This window comes from Rhipicephalus microplus, chromosome 7 (assembly GCF_043290135.1).
Source record: "Rhipicephalus microplus isolate Deutch F79 chromosome 7, USDA_Rmic, whole genome shotgun sequence".
NCBI lineage: Eukaryota > Metazoa > Arthropoda > Arachnida > Ixodida > Ixodidae > Rhipicephalus > Rhipicephalus microplus.
This window is the reverse complement of record NC_134706.1, coordinates 169,210,471-169,232,311: the sequence shown is the minus strand read 5'-3', so window position 1 is coordinate 169,232,311 and position 21,841 is coordinate 169,210,471. Positions and strand designations below refer to the sequence as shown.

Sequence of the window (21,841 nt, the reverse complement as noted above, 5' to 3'; positions counted from 1 at the left end):
TAAATCATCAAGTGAATAAACCTTTTTGATGAGCCGTATCCAAAAAAATCTTCGAATGATGTTCATTGCAAAGAGGTCAAAAGGCTCTTCAGCTGGAGGCAGTGATTCAAGTGTCCCAAACTTTCTTTGTTTTTTGGCATGTATCACAATGCTGAACATAAGTGGAAACATAGGTTATCATATCCGGCCAATAACATTGCGGAGACAGGAGTGATGTCTTTTTCCCTCCGACATGACCAAAATGTTGACGTGCATTTTTAAGCATAGTTGGGCATAGTTCATGGGGCACGTATATGTATCTTCCGTAGTCCTTTTGACGATGACGATGATGTTTTCCAATAAATGAGTTCCTTTTGGACACTCCGTGTTGCATAATTTAAGTTCGTCGTGTGACAGATGATTAACTATCGGGGCTCTAAAGAGCACACCTGTTTCGACGTCACTTGCGCCCTTTTTATTTTGATCTTGACATCATACATGGACAGTTTCAAAGACCACCGGAGGAGATGACTTCGAGGATTTTCAACATTCTTCAGCCAGTGAAGTGCAGAGTGATCTGTTACAACAGTGCCTGGCTTTTCATGAAGGTAGCAATGCCATTTATCAATGGCATCCACAATGACAAGGCATTCTCTTTCTGTAATAGCATAGTTCGCCTTGTGCCTAAGTACAATCGAATCTCGATAATTCGAACTCGAAAGGGCCCAAAAATTTGTTCAAACTAAAAGAAGTTCGAACTAATGAAAGCTAAATAAACGGAGGGCTCTCCATGCAGTGGCGCATGTGCATTGAGCTAACGCACAAGGGGGAAGTTTTAAAAGACTTACATTTAATCAGAAATGACAGGACATCTGTTATTAATTGAAGCAATTTGTGATGCGGGGCTGCACACGCTTGACTTGCAGGGAGTCCATCGATTTCGCACGCAGCTTGCAAAGCATTTCTACGTTGGCTTCAGCATTCTCCTGGCAAGAGAAGTTGTGCGCAGAAATGTCAAGCGCCGTCACTTTCTAAAGACGACGACAATAACGACTGCGTAGCGGAGCCTCCTGCTCTCCGCTAGGCAGCCGCAGCATGGCCCGGACGTGACGAGAAAGGAAGAGCGTCTCCTTGCGAAAAGAAGCAGATCAACATTTGAGAGAAAACCAACATTCCTTGGCAGTTTCTTCTTTTTTTTTTTTTCTTCGCACACGTCGTTGACAGGAGAAGGGTTACGTGGCAGGGACGGGTAAGGGGGAAGCGTGGCACCCGTGCGTGAGAGACCCCCCCCCCCCCTCAAGGCGCAGAGCCATGCTCCCGCAAGGGGCAAGGGCTGCACAAGATAGTGCCTTTTTCTTTTCCTTCAACAACAAATTCATTCAACCCAGCGACAGCTTTTTTTCTCTCTCTCTCTCTCTCTCTTCGCAAGCGACGTTGGAAGGAGAAGGATCTTTACGTGGCAGAGACAGAAAAGGGATAAGTGTGACACAGGTGCGTTGCGGATCGTCATTTGAGAGAGAGCAAACATTCCACCGCAGCCTTTTCTTTCCTTTTCATTTCCTTCATGGGCAGCGTTGAGGTGTCGCAGGTGCCGCCGCGGGACTGGCCGGGCTGCTGAGAGCATTTTCAAAATGCGGTATGTTCGAATTGACCGTCGGAAGTGCTTGGGCGTTCTATTACCTGGCGTTTTCGCCCATTGGAATACACATAGCTTTGATGGGACCTCATTGTGAGTTCGAATTAACGGGAAGTTCGAATTAAGCGTGTTCGAATAAATGAAATTTGACTGTAGTTTGCGGGAATAATAGGCAACAGGATATTCTTTGCCTTTGTCGTCAGGATGTTTCAGCACTGCGTCGATGTCTTCGCCAGATGCGTCACAGTACACAGTACATGTTTTCGAAGGGTCTTGTATGCGAAGCACCAGTTCTTCAGCTATCCGCTCCTTGAGTTCCCGAAAGGCTTGCTCGCATGCTTTTGTCCTGGTCCACTAGCTGCTATTGTGGAGTAGTTTCATGAGTGGGAGAGCGATGTCGCTGAAATGAGGGATGTACTGACGGTAGGTGTTTACAGTGCCCAGAAAACGCTGGAGATCTTTTTCTCGTGTGGGTGTCGGAAATTTGAGTATGGCAGCCACTTTACTTTGCTTAAGTGTCACTATGCCTTGCGAAATTTTGTGGCCCAGGTATTCAATGCTGCAGCATGCAAACTGGCACTTTTTTCGTTTGAGTTTTACGTTCTCGCTTTTGGGAACTTTCAATAGCGCCTCGAGGTGTCGTATATGATCATTTAATGTCTCTGAGTATACGAGCACATCATCAAAGTAATTACTAACATTATTGAGCTAATGTTTTACTATTATTGATTTCATGGCTCTTTCAAATGTAGCCAGAGCATTCTTCAACCCGAACGGCATTATCAACTACTCAAAATGACCATCAGGCGTGAGAAATGCAGTTTTCTGGATGTTGTCGGGATGCATTTGGACATGCCAGTATCCTGATGTTACGTCCAGCAAAGTGAAAAACTTTGCCTTTCCGAGGTGGTCAAGAATATCATTTATACGTGGAATCGGTTGAATGTCGGGTATCGTTATGGCGTTGAATTTCCAATAGTCAATACAAAGACAAGTACAACCTTCACCTTTCTTTTGCACTAAAATGACAGGTGCGGCGTAGGCTGACAGTGAAGGCCTCACAGCACCTTGCTTAATGAGGGAGTCAACTTGTTTGTTAAAGGGACACTAAAGTCAAATAACAATTTACATCAGAGTGAAAGCTAAATGTATGACATCTAAAACGACATTATCAACAACAGTGCCCTACTTACCGAGAAATTAAGGTAAACGCACAAGAACACAAGTGCCGCAGCAGGACATTTTCAAAATGATCCTGATGACATAAGACGGACCACCGACAATTAATCACCAGTAATCGATGTAACTGCACTAAATAAGAAACCTTGCATGCATCAAGAGACGCAATAAAATGCTGCTTGTTCACTTCTGTTCACTTCATGCAAAAAAAGAACCGCCAGACGTTACTTTGGGGAATGGCACGAGTGGTTCAAAAATTCAATTTTCGTGTGGTTACACATGACAGGTGGTGTCATCTTGCGGGGCGCAGTTGAAACAAAAGCGTCTGCAATCTCGAAACCAATGGCAAGAAATCGATCAATGGTCCTTGTTGCTCATGTGGCTCCCCATGTTTTCGGTCTACTGCTACTAGCACAGTAAAACCGGGTAACGTTGTGTATAGCAACAGTGACGTGAGTCGATTCGGTCGGTCCGCTTCTTGAGGCGGATAATTTGAAGTGCGCTAACTTGATGCCAAGCACTAAAACATGACTTTATTTCAAAATAGGCTCTTCCTTGGCGCACACAAAAGTAACAGTACAAGGTTTCTGGACCGCCATTTCAACCATCAACTTCGACATAATAGTAGACTTCAGTGTCCCTTTAATCTCTGCTTTGTCTGCCTGTGAACATTAGTATGGTGCTTGATGAATATGGACAGCATTGGTAAGTACGATCCTATGTTGTTCAGTAGTGATGCACCCAATATGTGCCTAAGATTTCGAAAAGATCTCGTCCTACTTGCCTAAAAGAAAATGGAGTGCCGCAGACTCATGCTCACGTCAGGGTTCGCATCAGCAAGGCTTGAGTGGTTTTCTTTTGATTGTGATGTGGAAGGTTCAAATTCTCACGTGCTTGTGTCACTGACTTGCTTTCCAGATTTACAGAAAGATTGAAGTACACAGCGCTGTCGAGGCCAAAAATTAATTGCGTTCTTATGCCTGGCAGAAAGCGCTGGACCATGATGCTGGAGTCTCTCATTAACTGAAGTTTTAGCCCTTTGTACACATCCTCGCTGATACAAGTAATTGTTGCTCCTGTATCGAGAATTGCAGTTACTGGCTTTTCGTTGATGAGAGAACTCAAGTGTATTAATGAAACTCTGGGTCCCCCTCCCCGTCCAATCTCAATAGCGGACCCATTGCCACGGCGCGAGATTCGTTGTGCCAATGAAACTGTTGTAAGAAACCAGCAGCTGAGCAGTATCTACATTCATTTTGCGGGGCACGTGGTCGAGGAGTGAATGTTGGCTGCTGCGGTCTGCTGAGAAGATGTGAAGCTCTTGATGCAGTACTAGCGTTACGAGTTAAGGGAACTCCTCACTCATTTTAAAGAAGTCTCGACCCGTTGCGCAGCGGTGAGCCACTTTAATACAGAGTTGAAAGACAGCCCGACGAAGGATATTCCACATCAGGAGGAACACCATTAGTCAGTCCAGAAATAATGTGGCACATTTTCAGGTCAGCGAAGGAACCCAATTGCTTTTTCTCATCATAGTAGACCTTGATGGTCTGCCCTCCTTTCAGTCGGTAGTGGATGAAGAGCCGAAAGGCCTCTACGTCAGTGGTAGTAAAGCAAGCTTGAATATCCTGATTGATATCGTCCGAAGTTCTCTCGGCGTTGACAAAAATTTGTCAGGTACTGCTTGAACGCTTCCCCTTCAAGGTATTCGCTGATGTGACAGACCCGATTGCGGTGAGTTCATGATGCCTCAGCCGCCTTCATGTTGAAAAGAAAGAGCCAGTTGTCGATGGGGACGTCTTCTGGTGTTCCCTTGAAGTTCTCCACATTGAGCGGAGGCTTTGGCCTAGCCATGGCAGGTTGATGAGGTCGATCCCGTTGACTTGCGTGACCCTACAAAATGGAGACACGTGGTGGTCCAGATGCCACGAGTTTTTTCTGATCGACACGTACTGCTTCTTCCTCAGCTTCTCCTACAATCACCTTGTTCAGGCGTCCCATATACAGTCGAACCTTGATATATCGAACGGGGCAGCGATCGCGAAATAGTTTGATATATTCAAAATTCGATATAAAAAAATCACGAAAAAAATGCGTCAACAGCTTGCTGAAAACGACCAAAGAACCGTTCAAGCGTGGTGCAGTAAATACTCACTTGATGATTCAAACATAGTATTTATTGCGTTGGTTTAAAATATTAAAAAAGAGTAGCCTGCTTTTGTTGGCCATGGCGTGTTTGACGACTGCGTCCTCAATATAGTCCAGGCGATCCATAAGTGATAGGCCGGTGCCTTCAATTGCGCCACACAAGGACCAAGGCAGCTACGACCTCAGCTGATTTCGGAAGCGGGGCACCATTAGCGCTTGCGGGATCCACCTCGGAGTCTTCATTTGGCTGCTCAGCAGTAGCTTCGGCGACAATCTCCACATCCGTGAGCTCTGCCGTTAGGAGTTAGGCCTGTCGCTCACCACAGCGCGCGGCAGGCCCAACTCCGAACAGTGCGCGACAGGCCTAACTCTGAACGCACGAACACTGCGAGCACAACGACCGATGCCTGCCGATGCTACGGGGGAGGAGCTTGCGACAAGTGCGCAGTGTGCCGTTGACACCATAGAGACTGCAACGACTGCAAGCCACAGACCACCTTGCAAGCTGCAAGGCTGCGGCGTGAATCCGGGTGTAAGCGCGCACATGGCGCGCCCATGCCGGCTCGCCTGACTGCTTTCTCTTTCCCGGTGGCAGCGCGGGCCACGTCCGAGACAGTCGTCTGTGTCCTTTCCCTCCTGTACTTTCTTCCTCAATCTTTAACTCCCACTCCCCCTTCCCCGCGCGAAGCCGTGTAAAAGCTCCGCGCTTTTCACTTTCCTCATTCAAGAACCTCTACCGCAAGGCTGCGGCGCGCGTACGCCGCTACGTTAAAGTGGCGCTCTCGGCGCCATCGATGTGCGCAGCATTCGTAAATGCCCGCTGCTCTACCGCTACTTTTGAGAGTTGCGGGAAAGCTTGCGACCTGTCAATGGAGCGCGGGCGGTTTGGGGTGGCTGAGTTCGATATATCCATTATATGTCAAACTTTGTTTGAAATAAAAAATCAATAATGCATGCGATTTTCCGCGTGATATAGGAACCGTTCGATATAGGCAATAATTCCATATATCCATGTTCGATATATTGAGGTTTGACTGTATATATTGTGGGCATTTAAAGCACGCTTCTTCATCACCTATACAAAACCATAAGCACCTAGTGTTCTTCACTTTCATCGTTAGTGGATATGGCCCTTGAGTCGGTTCGGTGCATCGGAGGTGGCTGTTTTTGACCACGTCTTCCAGGCCTAATAAAGGCGTGTAAAGGACTACGTCACAGTATATATAGAGAGAGAGGGGGAGGGGGAATGTGGAGGGGTAAGTTTGGCGCCCTGCCTCCTTTGGGAATATGAAAACTCTCCGCCCTTGATCTGAGACAACGACCAAATCCGCATCATCCAGAACTGCAGACACAACATTGAGTTAAACACTCCTGTTGCCCCCCAAGGTTCTCGACACCACTGGCGAAGTTTACCATAATTGGAACATCTAATAAAGTGAACTTTTCACAATAGCAACGAAGCTGAAGCTACAGCTGCAGGATATTCAGGTCGCTAAATTTTTAATGAGAATCTGTGAAAAAGCAAGGCATTTTTTTTTTTTTCTAACCTTTAAAGGCCAACTCCGGCGATTTTTTGACCATGTCAGGGTAATGGTGGTTCTGTGTTCCTGAGACACTCTTGTCATGCGCCCAATAGCTGAAATGCTCAGCAAGCTTGAGGATAAGTTTTCACAAACAAAAATGCGCAATACTGAAACCGTAACCCAACCAAGCACACATACGTATGATGTAACGTTTGGTAGGAACCTAGTAACCGGATGTAGTACAAGGCATGGCGGTCCTGCAGGCGCGGTGTATGAAAACTTTGAATGCTGGGCCGAGCAGGCGCTCGGAGTTTAGCACAGAGCAGAGGTGAACGTGCCGATCGTCAACTAACATGTCCGAGACTGACAGCTGTATCAGAGCTGTCCGACAGCGGACAGCCCCGACTCAAATGATGCCGTTTCCTGGCCGTTTTACAGGTGAAGCGCCTTAAGTCGTGGGTCATGCGTCCCCGATATATGTAGTAATAGTAGTAGTAGTAGTAGTAGTAGTAGTAGTAGTAGTAGTAGTAGTAGTAGTAGTAGTAGTAGTAGTAGTAGTAGCAGCAGCAGCAGTAGTAGTAGCAGTAGTAGTAGTAGTAGTAGTAGTAGTAGTAGTAGTAGTAGTAGTAGTAGTAGCAGTAGTAGTAGTAGTAGTAGTAGTAGTACCTCTCGTTTAAGAATGTCCGCAGCATAGCGGTACTTGTATATGATGAATATGCGATTAAAAAATGCGAGATGGCAGTACTTGGAGTGTTCACTAGATGGTCGCACGGATAGGCACACGGATGGAATCATGAACAAACACATGGACAAACAGGCAAGCAGATGGATGGATGCATGAATGGACGCACGGAATAACGGATGAATGTATGAAGGGACGGATGTACGATTCGACGCGCGGACAGAAGGACGGACGGGCGGACAGATGGACGCCTGCCAAACCCTGGCCAGACGCTGTCCTGATAGGACTCCAACGAAAAATTATCAAAACACGCGTGCCATTTTGCACAATAACCAGCTGCCACACTTGATCGCACCGATCCGTTTCTCACGGAGGGCACTGTAACGTGGAAACTCGTGACAGCAAACACTCTGCGTCTTGTGTGAGTGGTTTGTTCACCCCACAAAGCAACGACAACTACCACCTCTCACACACTCATCCACAGGGCACAGAAAATCGCATGCCAAACCAGCGAGACGCCAGCCAAACACCATGGAGGAAAGAACACCACCGAACGCCGCCGCCTTGTGGTCAGCACAGTAATTGCTGCAGCGGTCAAAGTTAGCGATTTCACTCGCTGCGTCACTTCCATTTACATGCCAAACGTGACAACACAGAGAAAGTGTTGCCAATATTTTGGCAAGCCAATATTTTGGCAAGCCGTTTCGAGGCAATCTTTAAAATTCCTTTGCAAACAATCAAAGCATCTCTTAAGCCTGTAAATTGGCATAAATGACGGTAATGTGCAAAGGAACGTACCCAGGGAATTTCACTGACATCTATTGGCTCGAGAAATTGCCGGAGCTGGCCTTTAAGTTTGAGGACGAGGAGCAGAAAAAAGACTTGAAAGGCTCAACTCAGAAGTTCTAAGACCACAACAAACCACCTGCAAACCTCGCCTTCAACGAGTTTAGGTTTCGTTTCAGGAACCAGCAAGAAGGCGAGCCATTTGACGATGGGCTCACAGAGATCAGAATCACACCAGCTCAGTGCGAATTTTGAGACACTGAAGACATGCTTCCGTGCAATAGAAGCCTGCAAGTTTTTCCTGATATGCTCGTTTTTCCCAAATATTTGCTTACTCATGAAAATAAGATAAGCCCTTTACCTGCCATATGTTTCAGCCGAAGTTCATTTACAGGTGTGAGCATAAGTGTGCAGACCCCAGGACTGCGTGGCCGAAGGCATCAATGCGCTATTTGGCCACGAGATGCCTACTGTGGTGCGCATGTGCATCCTGTCGTATCAGTTGGCCTCTCATGTCGCTCTCTCCGATGTGCTCGTCCCCAAAAAAGCCACTGGGCGTTGCTGTCTTTGCTCCAACGAATTTGTGCAGTTGTTTTTTTCTACATAGCGGCTGCAATGGCTTTAAAACGGCACCTGTTCCAGCACCAGTCTTGCGTCGTGATTAATACCCGTTAATCGGCATAACTATGGGCAGCCAGCCTCCTAAAACCTGATGAAGCCAAGCACACAAAATTAAAATTTCTCAGCTTAGCTTGCCTTTGTTGCATTAGGCCAAGTTGATCTTAAATGAGCCTAGTTCAGTTGTGATGAAACAAGTGTGATAAGTATGAATACATAATTCAAATTAGCTTTAAGGCTAATCATACTTAATTTAGCCTGAGACTAGACTCAGTGATTAGTAATTAGTATCTTCCTCAACTTGGGTTCTCTGAGCTTATAAAAATTCAATTTCAATTACTTTACGTTTTATTAAAACTTGTTTACTTACACCCGATTATAATCAGACCAGTTTGATGCCATGATCAATCACACTTAGATTTTTTATACTTACCTTGGTGCTGCCTCATTAGCCTAGTTATGCATTATTAGCCTAATTGTGCCCTATGAAACTGCAGTATGCTTTGTGTGTGATTGCACATTACACTAATTAATCAACCATAACTTGTAAGCATCTTCACTAATACTAAGTATACATAAATTAGCTTGATTGGTATAGTGTCAGTAAGGAGTAATTGGTATCTTCCAGGGTTTCGCTCCTCTAGGTTCATGGAGAAGTAGACTTGGACTAATTGGCCGCAATATGGCTTGCCTTATTTCTGCTAGTTTTGCTCGGCTAAATGAAATGATAGCATGATCAACTATGCATAATTGGATTAAGCGGAGCGTTTACTTTTCTCAACTCATCTGGGCGCATCGAAGCTTTACTACTCTTAACATAAAACCAGCAACCTTGACTGGGCTCAAGCATACTTATGCCCTAATTTATCAGCTGGTGCCACTCTCAACTAGGCTGGATTAGATTCAGCCACACTTACATTCACTTAACTAGGCTCATTTAAGCAAGTTGAGCTAAGAAAACTTAATTTTGTGTGGTTGGCTTAATCAGGTTTTGTGAGGCTGGCTGCGCTTGGTTTTTGATCAACTGGCATAAACAACTATGTGATCCCGTCACTGGAATCGGCACCGTCGCAGCCTCAGCAATAAAAAAAAAGAAAAAATGGCACAAGTTTGATGGAGCAAAGACCGCAACGCCCAGGTGCTGTTTTGGCTACTAGCTTGTTGGAGAGAGCAACATGAGAGGCCAAATGATACTACGGAACGCGCATGCGCGCCGCAGCAGGCATCTTGTCAGGTCTCGTCGCTAGATAGCTCATCAATGCCTTCATTCATGCCATCCCGTGGTCAAAGGCAAAAAGGTTTTTTTTTTTTTCTATAACCACAAAAGTTCCAGTGACTATTTTGTCATCATTGTGATCACAAGCCATACTTCTTCCTACTGAAGCAGAGTTAGAACTGAGCATACTATTGCTCGTTTTTTGTATTTTTTACTTTAGGTACCTCATTATCACTTGATAATAGTTATTGTATTATATGTTGTGCTAAAAAAGAGAAATTCCTCACAGATGAATATTTATGCTTCAGCATATCCTCTACTAGGTCATCTAAATACTAGCAAAAGGCTATGTTTATTTCTAGATACAGTGGTTGCTGAGATAAAGAAACAAAAAACAAAAATATAAAAACGCATAATCGCGTCTTAAGTTTAAAATGTGCATTACTTCAAAAATATAACGATAACAGCAAAGTGTTGGACTCGTTCAATGTTGGACCAGTCAGATTTGTGTGTATTAAACGTCTCGCGTGGAGAGCCTCCTTTGACCCCTGCTGTGCAGCTCTGTCAGCAGGTGACAAAAGAGGCTCTGCAGGCAGGTCGGTCAAGGGTGTGAAAGCCCTGCAGTGTGTAGTGCTCTGGCGAAATTCCAGAAGAGTTCAGCAAATTCACATGGACTACATTCTATATTGCCCTCATTAAGAATTAGCACAGCATCATGAGTGCATATTTCAAAATGCTGTGCATATTTGAAAATCAGATTTGGTTGCCCGTTAAAGAACCCTAGGTGGTCAAAATTTCAAGAGCTCTACAAGTGTCTCTCATAATCATATGGTGCTTTTGGGACATTGACTCAACATATCAATCAATCAAGAGCACATATTTTCAGTGCTTGGTGTCCAAAGAAAATGTTTTTTCGAGTGCGCCCCCCCTCTCTTTCCCTGACAATTCCGCAACTTATTTGCGTTTTGGGTTTTCCCATAGAGCCATTTAGCCAGTTGTTCTGGATGAGCTAGGTCTCGATAATTTGGCTTAACAGCCTCAATAACAAATGGTGGAAGGTGTTCTTCATGAGCGAATGGTTCACCTTCCAACTGGGTTTTGTTTAATTTACACCAAGTTTCAGCATCCTTCAGGCAAAGGTCATGGAATGAATTGGTATCCTTTGAAGCTATGTGAAAATATGTGGCGTGGAAAGCTTTTCGCATGTCCTCCAAGCTGGCTCTGTTCTTTTTAATGGCCAAACGATAATAGTTTTCGTACTTACCGATGATGGCACTACTAAGATGTCCCCAGCCAGAATAGATTTCCCGACAGAAAGCTTAATGCCGCTGCTTTCTTTCCTTTTTCGCAGTTCTGGGCCCATTCTTTTCTGAATGTGCCAAATGCACTCCAGATTGCATACTATGAACTCACCACATGGCTATGATGCTAGAACTGCAAGGAATCCCTTGATACGCAAGAATGGGGGCATGGCTGGCCAACTTCGAAATATCTCGTTTTTAGAGAAAAAAAAAAACACTGAGACAAAGAGACGACCGATTCTAAGAAAGCTGCACATTCTAATAAAAGCAAAAAGAAAAAAGTGATTTTTTTTTTCAATATGTCTGCTTACCCTGTCCTTTTATTGTCTTTTTCAGGTTACTTTCCTTACTTTTATTGAACAACCCAATAGTGACAATGTGTATGCCTTACTTGAGCAACCACCCACTGCACAAAGGCGAAGCAGTGTTGCTATTGCTTTACTTTTTTTTCCTCTTCAACCCTCCGATGTTTACTCAGTTGGCGCGACTTTTCGTCAAGTTTGCTCGCTACATCACCTCTATCTCCTATGCCTATCAGGCCCACTCGCCTGAAAATCACTACCAAAATAAGCAAATGTCGGAACAAAGCTGCTTAAACTGCGCAGTATGTACCATACAAACCGGAATATAAGTCGAGATATTTTCAATAAAACAATGAGCTAAAGTCGCCCCTCGTCTTATAGAGAAATGCATAGCCGACAGTGCACCGCTGTCTGGCAACATGTGGCTTGCATGTGCATGAGAAGCAGGATACGGCCATATTCGCATTCAAATCCAATACCAGCTTGTTGTTTTTTTTTTCTCTCTTGTCTGTTTTTTCGTGTTCGTGATTTGCCTCCGATCTGTTCTAAGTTCTCACTCTGCTTGACATTGTGTTTCATATTTAGTGGTCTTTTTTTCGTTCACTGAATATGAGTAGCGGTACGAGAAGACAGTACTCAGCTGCGTTTAAACTCAAGGTTGTTAAGTCCGCAGAAGCAAATGGGAATATGGCTGCTCAGCACCACATTGGTATATCAGAAAAAGCGTGCGCTACTGGAGGGTGCAGAAAGGGAAGCTACAGATGTGCAATCCTCAAAAATGTCATTGTGTGGGTGAAGTGTGGTTTATCCACAGCAGGAGAATATGCTAGGGAACTTTGTGTGGGGAGTTCATGCGTGCTCGCTACCAGTGACCGTGGATACCATTCGCAAGAAAGCTGTAGAACTCGCTCAAGAAGCTGGGCTCATGAGAGATGAGTTTCGTGCACCAAACTTTTGGGTGCAAAGGATTTTCTTTCCGGTGGCGCACATCCATCTGTCAGAAGTTTCCAGACGAGTTCGAGGACAAGCTTATAAACTTTCAGGGCTTCGCGAACCGGCTTCGGGAGCAGAACAAATACATTATGGGGCAGATTGACAATTCCAATGAGACCCTCAAGTGGTTTGACATGCCTTCATCAACCATGATCATGCAGCGTGGCGCCAAGGATATGAAGCTGTTGTCCACTGGCAACAAGCACTCCCGCTTCACCGTCATGCTGGCATGCATGGCAGATGGTAAAAAGCTTCCGCCTTTCATCATTTTCAAACTTAAGACAATGCCGAAGGAAGCGTTTCCGCCCGGTGTTGTCGTTCGCGTCAACAAAAAGGGATACACGGGCGAGGCCATGATGCTAGAATGGTGTGATGTGTGGTGCGCGTTCAAAGTGCGCGCCTTCGAAAAGTGCGCGTCACGGAAAAAAAAAAAAAAACAAAAGGAGAAATACCAGAGTGCACGTGCGGTGCTGCTTAAACAAGAATGACGACGTTAAAGAGCGTCAAGCACGAGGATGCGTGGCAGGACGTGAAGTAAACAAAAGGTAAAACATCCAATGGGCAGCGAACACGGAGATTTCAAGGCCCAATGGCTTGACACCACGAAACAGCAGTATCTCCAATGAGAACGAGACAAGTGGGCCAGAGCTGAAGCAGGAGCCTGAGCAGACCAGAGCAAGGGGAATTCGAGGCAGGCAGTGCAAGCGGAAGGTCGTCACCGGACCGGGCGCTGAAGATGGGCCGTTGGGTTCCGGACCCGAGCCTACAGGACTTCCACCGGCCGGGGCCTCCTGCTGTCGGGTTCCCGCTCCAAAGGACCGTGGCCATCCGGTCCTGAACTCCTTTCCAGAGCCTGCGGACTTCGGTTCCGGCAGGCGAGCTACAGCCGTCGGGCTCCGGGCCCGAGCTGTGCGCCCAGCTGCTTGACTAGGTCGACCCTAGTTCCCGGACGCGTCGCCACCAGCCTGCGTTCTCCCGTCTCCGACGTGTCCACGCTCCTCAAGCCGAAACCATCACGATTTGGTAGGGCTTTTCGACGTGTCGCCAGCAGCCAGCGTTCCCTCGTCCTCGTCCAGCCCACGCATTGACGCAGGAGTCACGGCGTTCCGGTTTCTCATCACCGCCGAAAACAAACTTGTGGGTGAGACTGCACCGATACTCTTGCGCTACTCCCATCACTCAGCCTCTTTCGAACGTTAGGTTTAGTTACTGACTTTGAACGTTCTTGTTGGGTGTTTACAGATGTGTTTCGTCATGTCCAGTCAACTGTTTATTAAGTGTTTTGTTTGGTGAGGAATCTTTGCCTTTTTACTTTTCAATTAAACTTTTTGTGTGTTTCTTGGAAACCGAACGGCTTTGTCCTTATTAACAAAACTCTCTGAGGCTCAGCCCGGGAGAAAAACAAATCAGCAACAAGAACCCTGCATCACAAATTGGCGTCCGCGACAGGACAAAGTCGTTTGTTTTTCCAGTAGATTTTTTGACGCGGTTAACACGATGACGAACACGTGGGAGTTAATTGAGTTGGCGGATAAAATGGGACTGACGGGAGCGGAGTTTAGAGTATGGTACGAGGAGCGGATGGAGAGGGAGCGTGAGCAACGGGCTGCAGAACGAAAGGCGGCGAAGGAAAAGCTTGAATTGGTGCTTAGAGCTAAGAAGGAGGAGCTAGAGCGCGTAACGCGTGAAAATAAAGTGTTGCTAGAGCGTCAGACACGCATACTGAAGCAGCAGCTCCAATTAGAGAGGGTGGACTTCGAGCGGCGACTCGAGCTTGCGATGGCGAAAAGGGGGCAGCTGGCGATGCAGAAGGTCGAGCAAGCGGTGAATGTTTGCTCCGATAGCAGCGTTTGCTGGAGGGAAGTCGATTCCTGCAAGGTTGGCCTCGAGCCTCGCGACAGCCTTACTTCGGAGCGAGAAGCTCAGATAGAGGAAGGCAGAGAGGTGGACAGCCAAGAAGGCAGGAGTCATGAGGAGTTCGTTGAAGCGACGGAAAGCTTCTCTGGCTGGGAACATAGTACTTCCGTTAGCTGCTTGGGGACCTCTGAGAGGCCAAGCACCTATGAAGAAGAGCGCCTGGATATGGGCGACCTAGAAGCTGTGGAAAATGTTGTGGAGCAAAGCTTCGATAGCAGGGAACGAAGAAGCTCCATTCAGAATGAGGTGTGTATCAGAACGTCTCAGAGGCCGAGCACATTTCGGGAAGGGGTAGGGCTACCTCTCAATAGCTCCATGGAAGGAGCGCTAGAACGTCATTGGGAAGATGGCAGCGAATGCCATGAAGGCTCTGATATAGTGGCCACTGATTGTTTTGTACCGACAGAGGTAGCAGCAGGCACCACGTCAATGGTCCTAGACCATACGTATATCTCACTCAGAGAGAGAGGGGATTCTAGTTCACAGGATAGCGTAACTGCTATTTGTCCGAGAAAACACGATGGGAGTGCTGAAGCACTCTTCAAAATAAACAGTATCGAATCGGAGGTGGGCTCGATAGTAGGTATGGAGAATGCCAGACAGGGTCTTGAACCTGAGAACATGATTGGTTTTGAACCTATAATTAAGTCCACTCAAGATGAGCTGTATAATGACCGAGCACAACGGCATCCCTTCTCAAGAATCCAGGAACCTCACACGCTTGTCGGAGCGTTTGGGCTTGCTGAGGGCACCCCGAGCTTGTGTTCATTAGATGGTGAATTAAAAGAAAGCATTTGTGTGAGAGATTGTGGCATTTGGACATTCGTGTCTCAGTGCGTTTCGTGTCGACGCCGACGGCTCGAGACCGCGCCCTGTTCCTCTGTGACCGGTAAGCGTTCATGTGGCCGGCGGGGGCGCAGACACGCGTTTCAGCGAAAGTGCATAAAAGCATGTTTGCCACAGTTACTTTCGAAACGTGCGAGAAGGGCAGTGCGTCTGGTTTGGGACGCGATAACCTGAGTGTAGGGTTAGAAAACCGGTAGCTCTTTCTGGACTTCGACTTTTACATGCGGACACAAGTAGCTTTGTCCATAGTCGATTTTGTAGTAAAAAGGTTTATTCCGGGTTTCAGAACTTTTAAATGCAATTGGGTGAATCTAAAGTTTAAGTGTGGACATTTGGACGATGTAGCGAACTGTAGCCCGGTGATGTGTTGAACTGCGTGGTGCAAATATGTGGTTTAATTGTGACGTAGTGCAGAACGCGCACTCATCGGCAGTTTTTTTTTTTTCTAAAAAAAAAACTTGAATAAAAGGGGGGCGTATGTGATGTGTGGTGCGCGTTCAAAGTGCGCGCCTTCGAAAAGTGCCCGTCACGGAAAAAAAAAAAAAAAACAAAAGGAGAAATACCAGAGTGCACGTGCGGTGCTGCTTAAACAAGAATGACGACGTTAAAGAGCGTCAAGCACGAGGATGCGTGGCAGGACGTGAAGTAAACAAAAGGTAAAACATCCAATGGGCAGCGAACACGGAGATTTCAAGGCCCAATGGCTTGACACCACGAAACAGCAGTATCTCCAATGAGAACGAGACAAGTGGGCCAGAGCTGAAGCAGGAGCCTGAGCAGACCAGAGCAAGGGGAATTCGAGGCAGGCAGTGCAAGCGGAAGGTCGTCACCGGACCGGGCGCTGAAGATGGGCCGTTGGGTTCCGGACCCGAGCCTACAGGACTTCCACCGGCCGGGGCCTCCTGCTGTCGGGTTCCCGCTCCAAAGGACCGTGGCCATCCGGTCCTGAACTCCTTTCCAGAGCCTGCGGACTTCGGTTCCGGCAGGCGAGCTACAGCCGTCGGGCTCCGGGCCCGAGCTGTGCGCCCAGCTGCTTGACTAGGTCGACCCTAGTTCCCGGACGCGTCGCCACCAGCCTGCGTTCTCCCGTCTCCGACGTGTCCACGCTCCTCAAGCCGAAACCATCACGATTTGGTAGGGCTTTTCGACGTGTCGCCAGCAGCCAGCGTTCCCTCGTCCTCGTCCAGCCCACGCATTGACGCAGGAGTCACGGCGTTCCGGTTTCTCATCACCGCCGAAAACCAACTTGTGGGTGAGACTGCACCGATACTCTTGCGCTACTCCCATCACTCAGCCTCTTTCGAACGTTAGGTTTAGTTACTGACTTTGAACGTTCTTGTTGGGTGTTTACAGATGTGTTTCGTCATGTCCAGTCAACTGTTTATTAAGTGTTTTGTTTGGTGAGGAATCTTTGCCTTTTTACTTTTCAATTAAACTTTTTGTGTGTTTCTTGGAAACCGAACGGCTTTGTCCTTATTAACAAAACTCTCTGAGGCTCAGCCCGGGAGAAAAACAAATCAGCAACAAGAACCCTGCATCACAAATGGATACGAGTAGTCTGGAACCGTCAGCCAAGTTCACTGCTGCGTCTTTGCAGCATGCTGGTGTTAGATGCGTTTTGTGGTCACTTAAAGGACGCTGTGAAGCGCGCACTGGGCGATGGAAAAACGGACCTCGCTGTGATACCAGGTGGTATGACATCGACCCTCCAACTGATCAACGTTGTTCAAGCCGTTCAAGGAGCGAGTGCAGCTGGAGTACCAAAAGTGGATGTCCGGCGACAACCTAAAGACACCGACGGGCCACCTACAGAGGCCTCCGCTTGCGACTGTTGGTGACTGGGTGCTTTCTGCCTGGCGTTCCTTGCCAGATTCCATGGTGGAAAATGCTTTTAAGAAATGTTCCATCAGCAACTCGCTGTATGCCACGGAAGACAACGCACTGTGGGAGGCGGCCAGCAACAAACTCTCGTCTTCAGAAGACAGTGGTGCTTCGTCTGAATAGGAACATTTGCTATGGTGATTGAGGGGAGCTCCGACGATCGGGGTGCGGTGCGCCCAATTTACAAATAAATGTCATTCAGCAGTTCTGGGTTGTTTGCCTTTTTGTTCTTTTTCAATAACCTAAACTTGGAAGGTCGACCTATATTCCACTCGACCTATAGTCCGGTTTTTCCGGTAATGTCAACATATAAGTGATCAAAGACACACCGGTCTGTGTGATGACCACCAGGTGAGCCTGCGGTGACTCGGATGGCAATATCACTTGGATGTGCACAAGGACTCTGAAGTTGTCAGTGTCTGTGGTGGGTGCCACCCTGGACGCCATCTGAGCCAACTGGTGCTGGGGCAGCGAGATGACCCGGCTGGCCTGATCACCACGAACGCCCAGGTCAAACAGCTGCAGGGTACCCCTCTCAGAGCGCGTGTAGAGAGCCTTCCGGTAGTCATCCACCACCACCTGCACCAATCGTTTATCACACTTAATGGACGTCAGGAAGCTTCACAGAAGACCCTTGAAGTGGTAGCATTACAATCTATACGAGTAATACTATAACAGAGCTTCAGTAAAGATCAAGGAAACAGCATAGCACACTGTCACAGTAGGACTTGCAGACGAGTGTTGGATGGGAACCATTGGGAAAAGACACCAAGACAACTGAAATAGACACCAACAATGACATAAAGGTGCCTTTTGAACAAGGCTTCGCTGCGTGGAGCTGAAACATCTTGCTTTTAGGCTGCTTCTATTTGTGGTGAGTGTTTATTTTAATTGTCTTCAAAGTAGGGCTCGTGCAAAATCTTTAAAGGAGCCATGACACCCAATTCTCTATCATTATCCATGTTATGCAGTTAACTCTTCTGTGTTCACAAAAAAGCTAGACAGAACGATAGCACCATAAAATTGGTTGTTGGGCTAGTTCGTTCATAATCTCATATACCGAATAACATTAATTCAACGAAGAACAAAGGAAGTCTTGTGCATCAGTGTTCTCTTTCTCCTGTGTCGAAGCAGCCTTATCTAGTCCAGTCATTCCCGGAAACTCTATATTGTCCCCTTGAAAGCAGTGCAAAAACCCGCTATATTGTCTTCTTGAAAGCAGTGCAAACAAAAAAAAACTTAAGAGGTACCTTATGCATTCGCCTAAGACAACTTGATGACAAGAGAGATTTTGTTTTTATTAAGATAGCATTTATATGTACATTCTCGACTGGTTTTTGCCATCACCAGGGGCGTAGGCAAAAATATTTTACTTTTTTTTTTTTGGAAGGGGCCACCTTGACTGCACGAGGGCGGGTGGGGTGTGGGGGTCATTCTGCTTTATATATGCCATGGTGAAAAAAAATTACGCGGAGAAGGGGCGTCCCCAATGTGCCTCCTGCCCCTCCTGGTTGCGCCACTGGCTGTCACCATCATGTTTTGTGTACTGTCCAAATTGATAAGATCCTCCCGCACATCGTGCTTTAGGCACTGGTAAAAGCGTGCGAATGGAGGCGACGAACGCGGCTAAAGCAGAGATTAAAAAGAGCCGACCTATCTCAAGCAAAGAGCAACGCGCCGCCCATCGTCAAGGAGCAGGAAGACACTAGGACCACAAGGAGAGGGGGAGAGGGGGACGTTGGTATATGAACTCTGACTTTTAGGGTGTGATCGCTGGCGCGCTCGCTCTATTTCGGCAGGCATTAAAGACTGCTGGTATACCCTTCTTTTATTCTCAACGCTAACAAAAGTGCGTCGCTTTCTGGAACGGCCATATAGGGGTCTGCACTGAGCCTTGATCGCAAGGCAGCCACACCATTGTCACACCATTTTGGAGGTGCTGCATTCGTATGCGCCGTTCGCCATTCATAAAATCACACTTATCTAGGCCAGTGAAGCACGTGCCTGCTGACACTGTTGTTGGCCACGATTTCTATGCCACGTTAACTACAAGCTTCCTTTCATCCTTACATTACAGCACAAGGACTTAACACGCAATACGAACATGTTTGGTATTATTACAGCGTCTCTCCTTAGATACTTCCGAAGAAAAAAAAAACGGCAGCTAGAGCAACTAGCTCAGCGCTCTAGACAATTCTGATTCTATTCGTACATGTGTCAGCGTGCAAGAGGCGTTCCGGGGATCTCTAGTCATCGAAGTCACTGTACGGATATCGAACACCGCGAGCGCAGCAAGTTTTCTGCGCGTGCGCAGTCCTCCAAAATGGCAATACCTCCACTAGTACTCCTCGTGGATGACGTCAAGCCTTATCATTTGGTATAAAAATACAATTTGTTCGTATCCCATTCATTGCTAAGAGCTTAGGTGAAACTAACAAATTGTATCTAATAGACCCGATGTCACATAACTCAACAAACGCTGGCTAAAGGGACAATGACCACTCCAGTTGTGGAAGCGGTTTTCATGCTGTTAGTAATATAAACGCAAAGCCGAGGTCAGTAGCACGGAACGTTTACGAGCAATCTCATTATGGCTCGAGATATAGCCCGCGCCAGCAACTGCGCCCTACGAGCGACGCAGCCTACACTATGCCCACCCCAAAAAAAAAATAATAATAACAAAGGAATAAATGCGATGCCGTGGTGTTCATCTTTTTTTTTACCTGTGAGCTACTGACACTGGAAAGCGAGGGGCGTACGTGTATAGTGGCGTTGCCGTTTCACAGTCAGCCTTCCGACAAGAGACACCAGCAATGGCCCCACTACTGAAAGCTGCGCATAATAAAATCGAATTGTGGCTGCTTTGACCAGGAGGCATGCTTTCATTAATGAGATGACATTTTAAAAGAAAGCACAAAAAAATTTTTTATTCAGACCCTAGCAATCTCGAAATTGAAAGAGCAGGGTCTTTTGGGGGCTTTTACCGCAATAGTGATTACAAACGCAAATGTGCTGGTGGAAGGCATTACAAAAAAGGTCTTCTGAATGAATCTCCAAGAATAAAGTATATTAAAGGAAAAGTGTCAATGCGTTCCCACTGTTCACATGTTCTTCTGTGGACGCGAAGCACAGAAAATTAGATCATGATTTTCAGTAGTAGACATGACAAACATTCTGGTGGCACCCGTGAAGTTATTAGTAAACATCGCTTCAATTACGTGCCGTGCAACTCTTCAAACGAACTATCAGCAGCTTTCCTGGAACGGACGACATCCGCCAATGAATTGCCACCGCAGTTTCACGTTGGACTAGATGTCATGAGCCCCTGCGGAGAGCGAGTTTCGCCGTTAAGCGGAGTTGCACAACAAGAGTTGCATCGGCACCAAACATAGCATCGTAGATTGTTTAGGACGCACACGCTACCGCTCTTTATGCAGCGGAATGACTAGGTACGTGATTGTGACTTTGGTGGTCCCGAGAAAAAGGTGCACATGTTTTGATGCCTCGGCGTGGATACTGCTGGTGATCGACGCTTCCAAATCCGACTTTGGTGCAGTTTGGCGCATCTGGCACAATTTTTGTCGATATTATCAGGATGGCGCAGTAAATCTAATTTGGTGCACTTTGGCACAATTGGCACAGAAGTGGGATAACTGAAGTATGGGGACCGGTGCACCCTTATATCGAACTCCCGCAAAACGAGACATCAGTTATATCAAATGCTGTGCCACGCCAAACCCAGAAAGTGCATTTTTTCTAGCAAATATTGATCAATTTTCAGCCGCGTTCCAATGAGTTCGGATTCCTTTTCGCGTGCTGGTGACGAAAAGGCAGTGTTATTCCATCGCGCTGATTTGGTTCACTGCCCGGCGCTTACGAATGCCTTCGTATGTTTTATGCACGATCTGCATGTCTTAACACGCGGACATAGTGTTTTTCAGAAATAACAATGCCGAAAACACCAAAATGAGTATGCGAAGTCCCTAGGTTATCTCGTTGCAATATTCGCATTCTCTTCCTTGTTTGTTAGTGCAAAATGACATGTAAGGGGCATGCAAGCTTGAAAAGCATGGCCTCCCACGTGTGCAACCTTATGACGTATTTTTAGTGTTTTCGGTTTTAAAATATATGTCTCGGAGGCTATGCTTTTTCTAGCTTTTCACATCAAAGCAACGGCTGCCGGCTACAAAGCCACAAGTGACACCAATATCGACAAAATGTCGATAGTGCGAACTGTGCGTTGTCTTTTGGGCCTTGCGCACTTGCACTTCGTGCCTTGTTCCTAATATATCCTTATTCGGAAGTTGAACTGAACATTGACCCCAACGTAGCAATAAAAATCATGACTGGCGCTTGGAGTGACGTCAAATGAAGCACCGTCATAAACTTTCCTTGCGGACCAGATGACGACTTCGAATGCGTCCCGATGGATGACAACGACATGCGATGCGTCAGTGAATTCTGCAACTTATCGGCGTTTGCGGGCACCGTGTCGGACAATAAGAGACTTCATTGGTGCAGATGATGACGTAGCTCTTTCTGACTGCATCGATGCTGAGCTGACATCATAGGTGCCATTGCTGGTGCCGCGGAAGTGTAGCCGTAGGATTATTAATATGCCACCACCTTCGCTGATCAATATGTTAGCACTTGTAATGATTTCTGAAGCCTGAAATGCTTTAATTTAGGCCACAAATACACGTATTTTGTATTTCAAGTTATTGATCTATCGAACTATCTCGCAATCCTCTTTGACTTCGATGTATCCAGGATCAACTGTATTCACAAGCCTAGACTGACCACACAGACATAATGCGCACACTTGTTTCGCAGC

At 46.7% G+C, this 21,841-nt stretch overlaps 1 protein-coding gene across 3 annotated transcripts in view; it reads right to left on the bottom strand.

Moving 5' to 3' along the window:
• The window catches only part of Nup154 (nuclear pore complex protein Nup154), a 362,979-nt gene that overhangs the window by 266,865 nt on the left and 74,273 nt on the right, over window positions 1–21,841 (bottom strand). For all 3 annotated transcript variants that reach the window (XM_075869915.1, XM_037431504.2, XM_075869914.1), the window contains exon 4: window positions 17,337–17,586. In XM_075869915.1, the coding sequence (XP_075726030.1) occupies window positions 17,337–17,586 (250 nt within the window). The remainder of the gene's footprint in view (window positions 1–17,336; window positions 17,587–21,841) is intronic.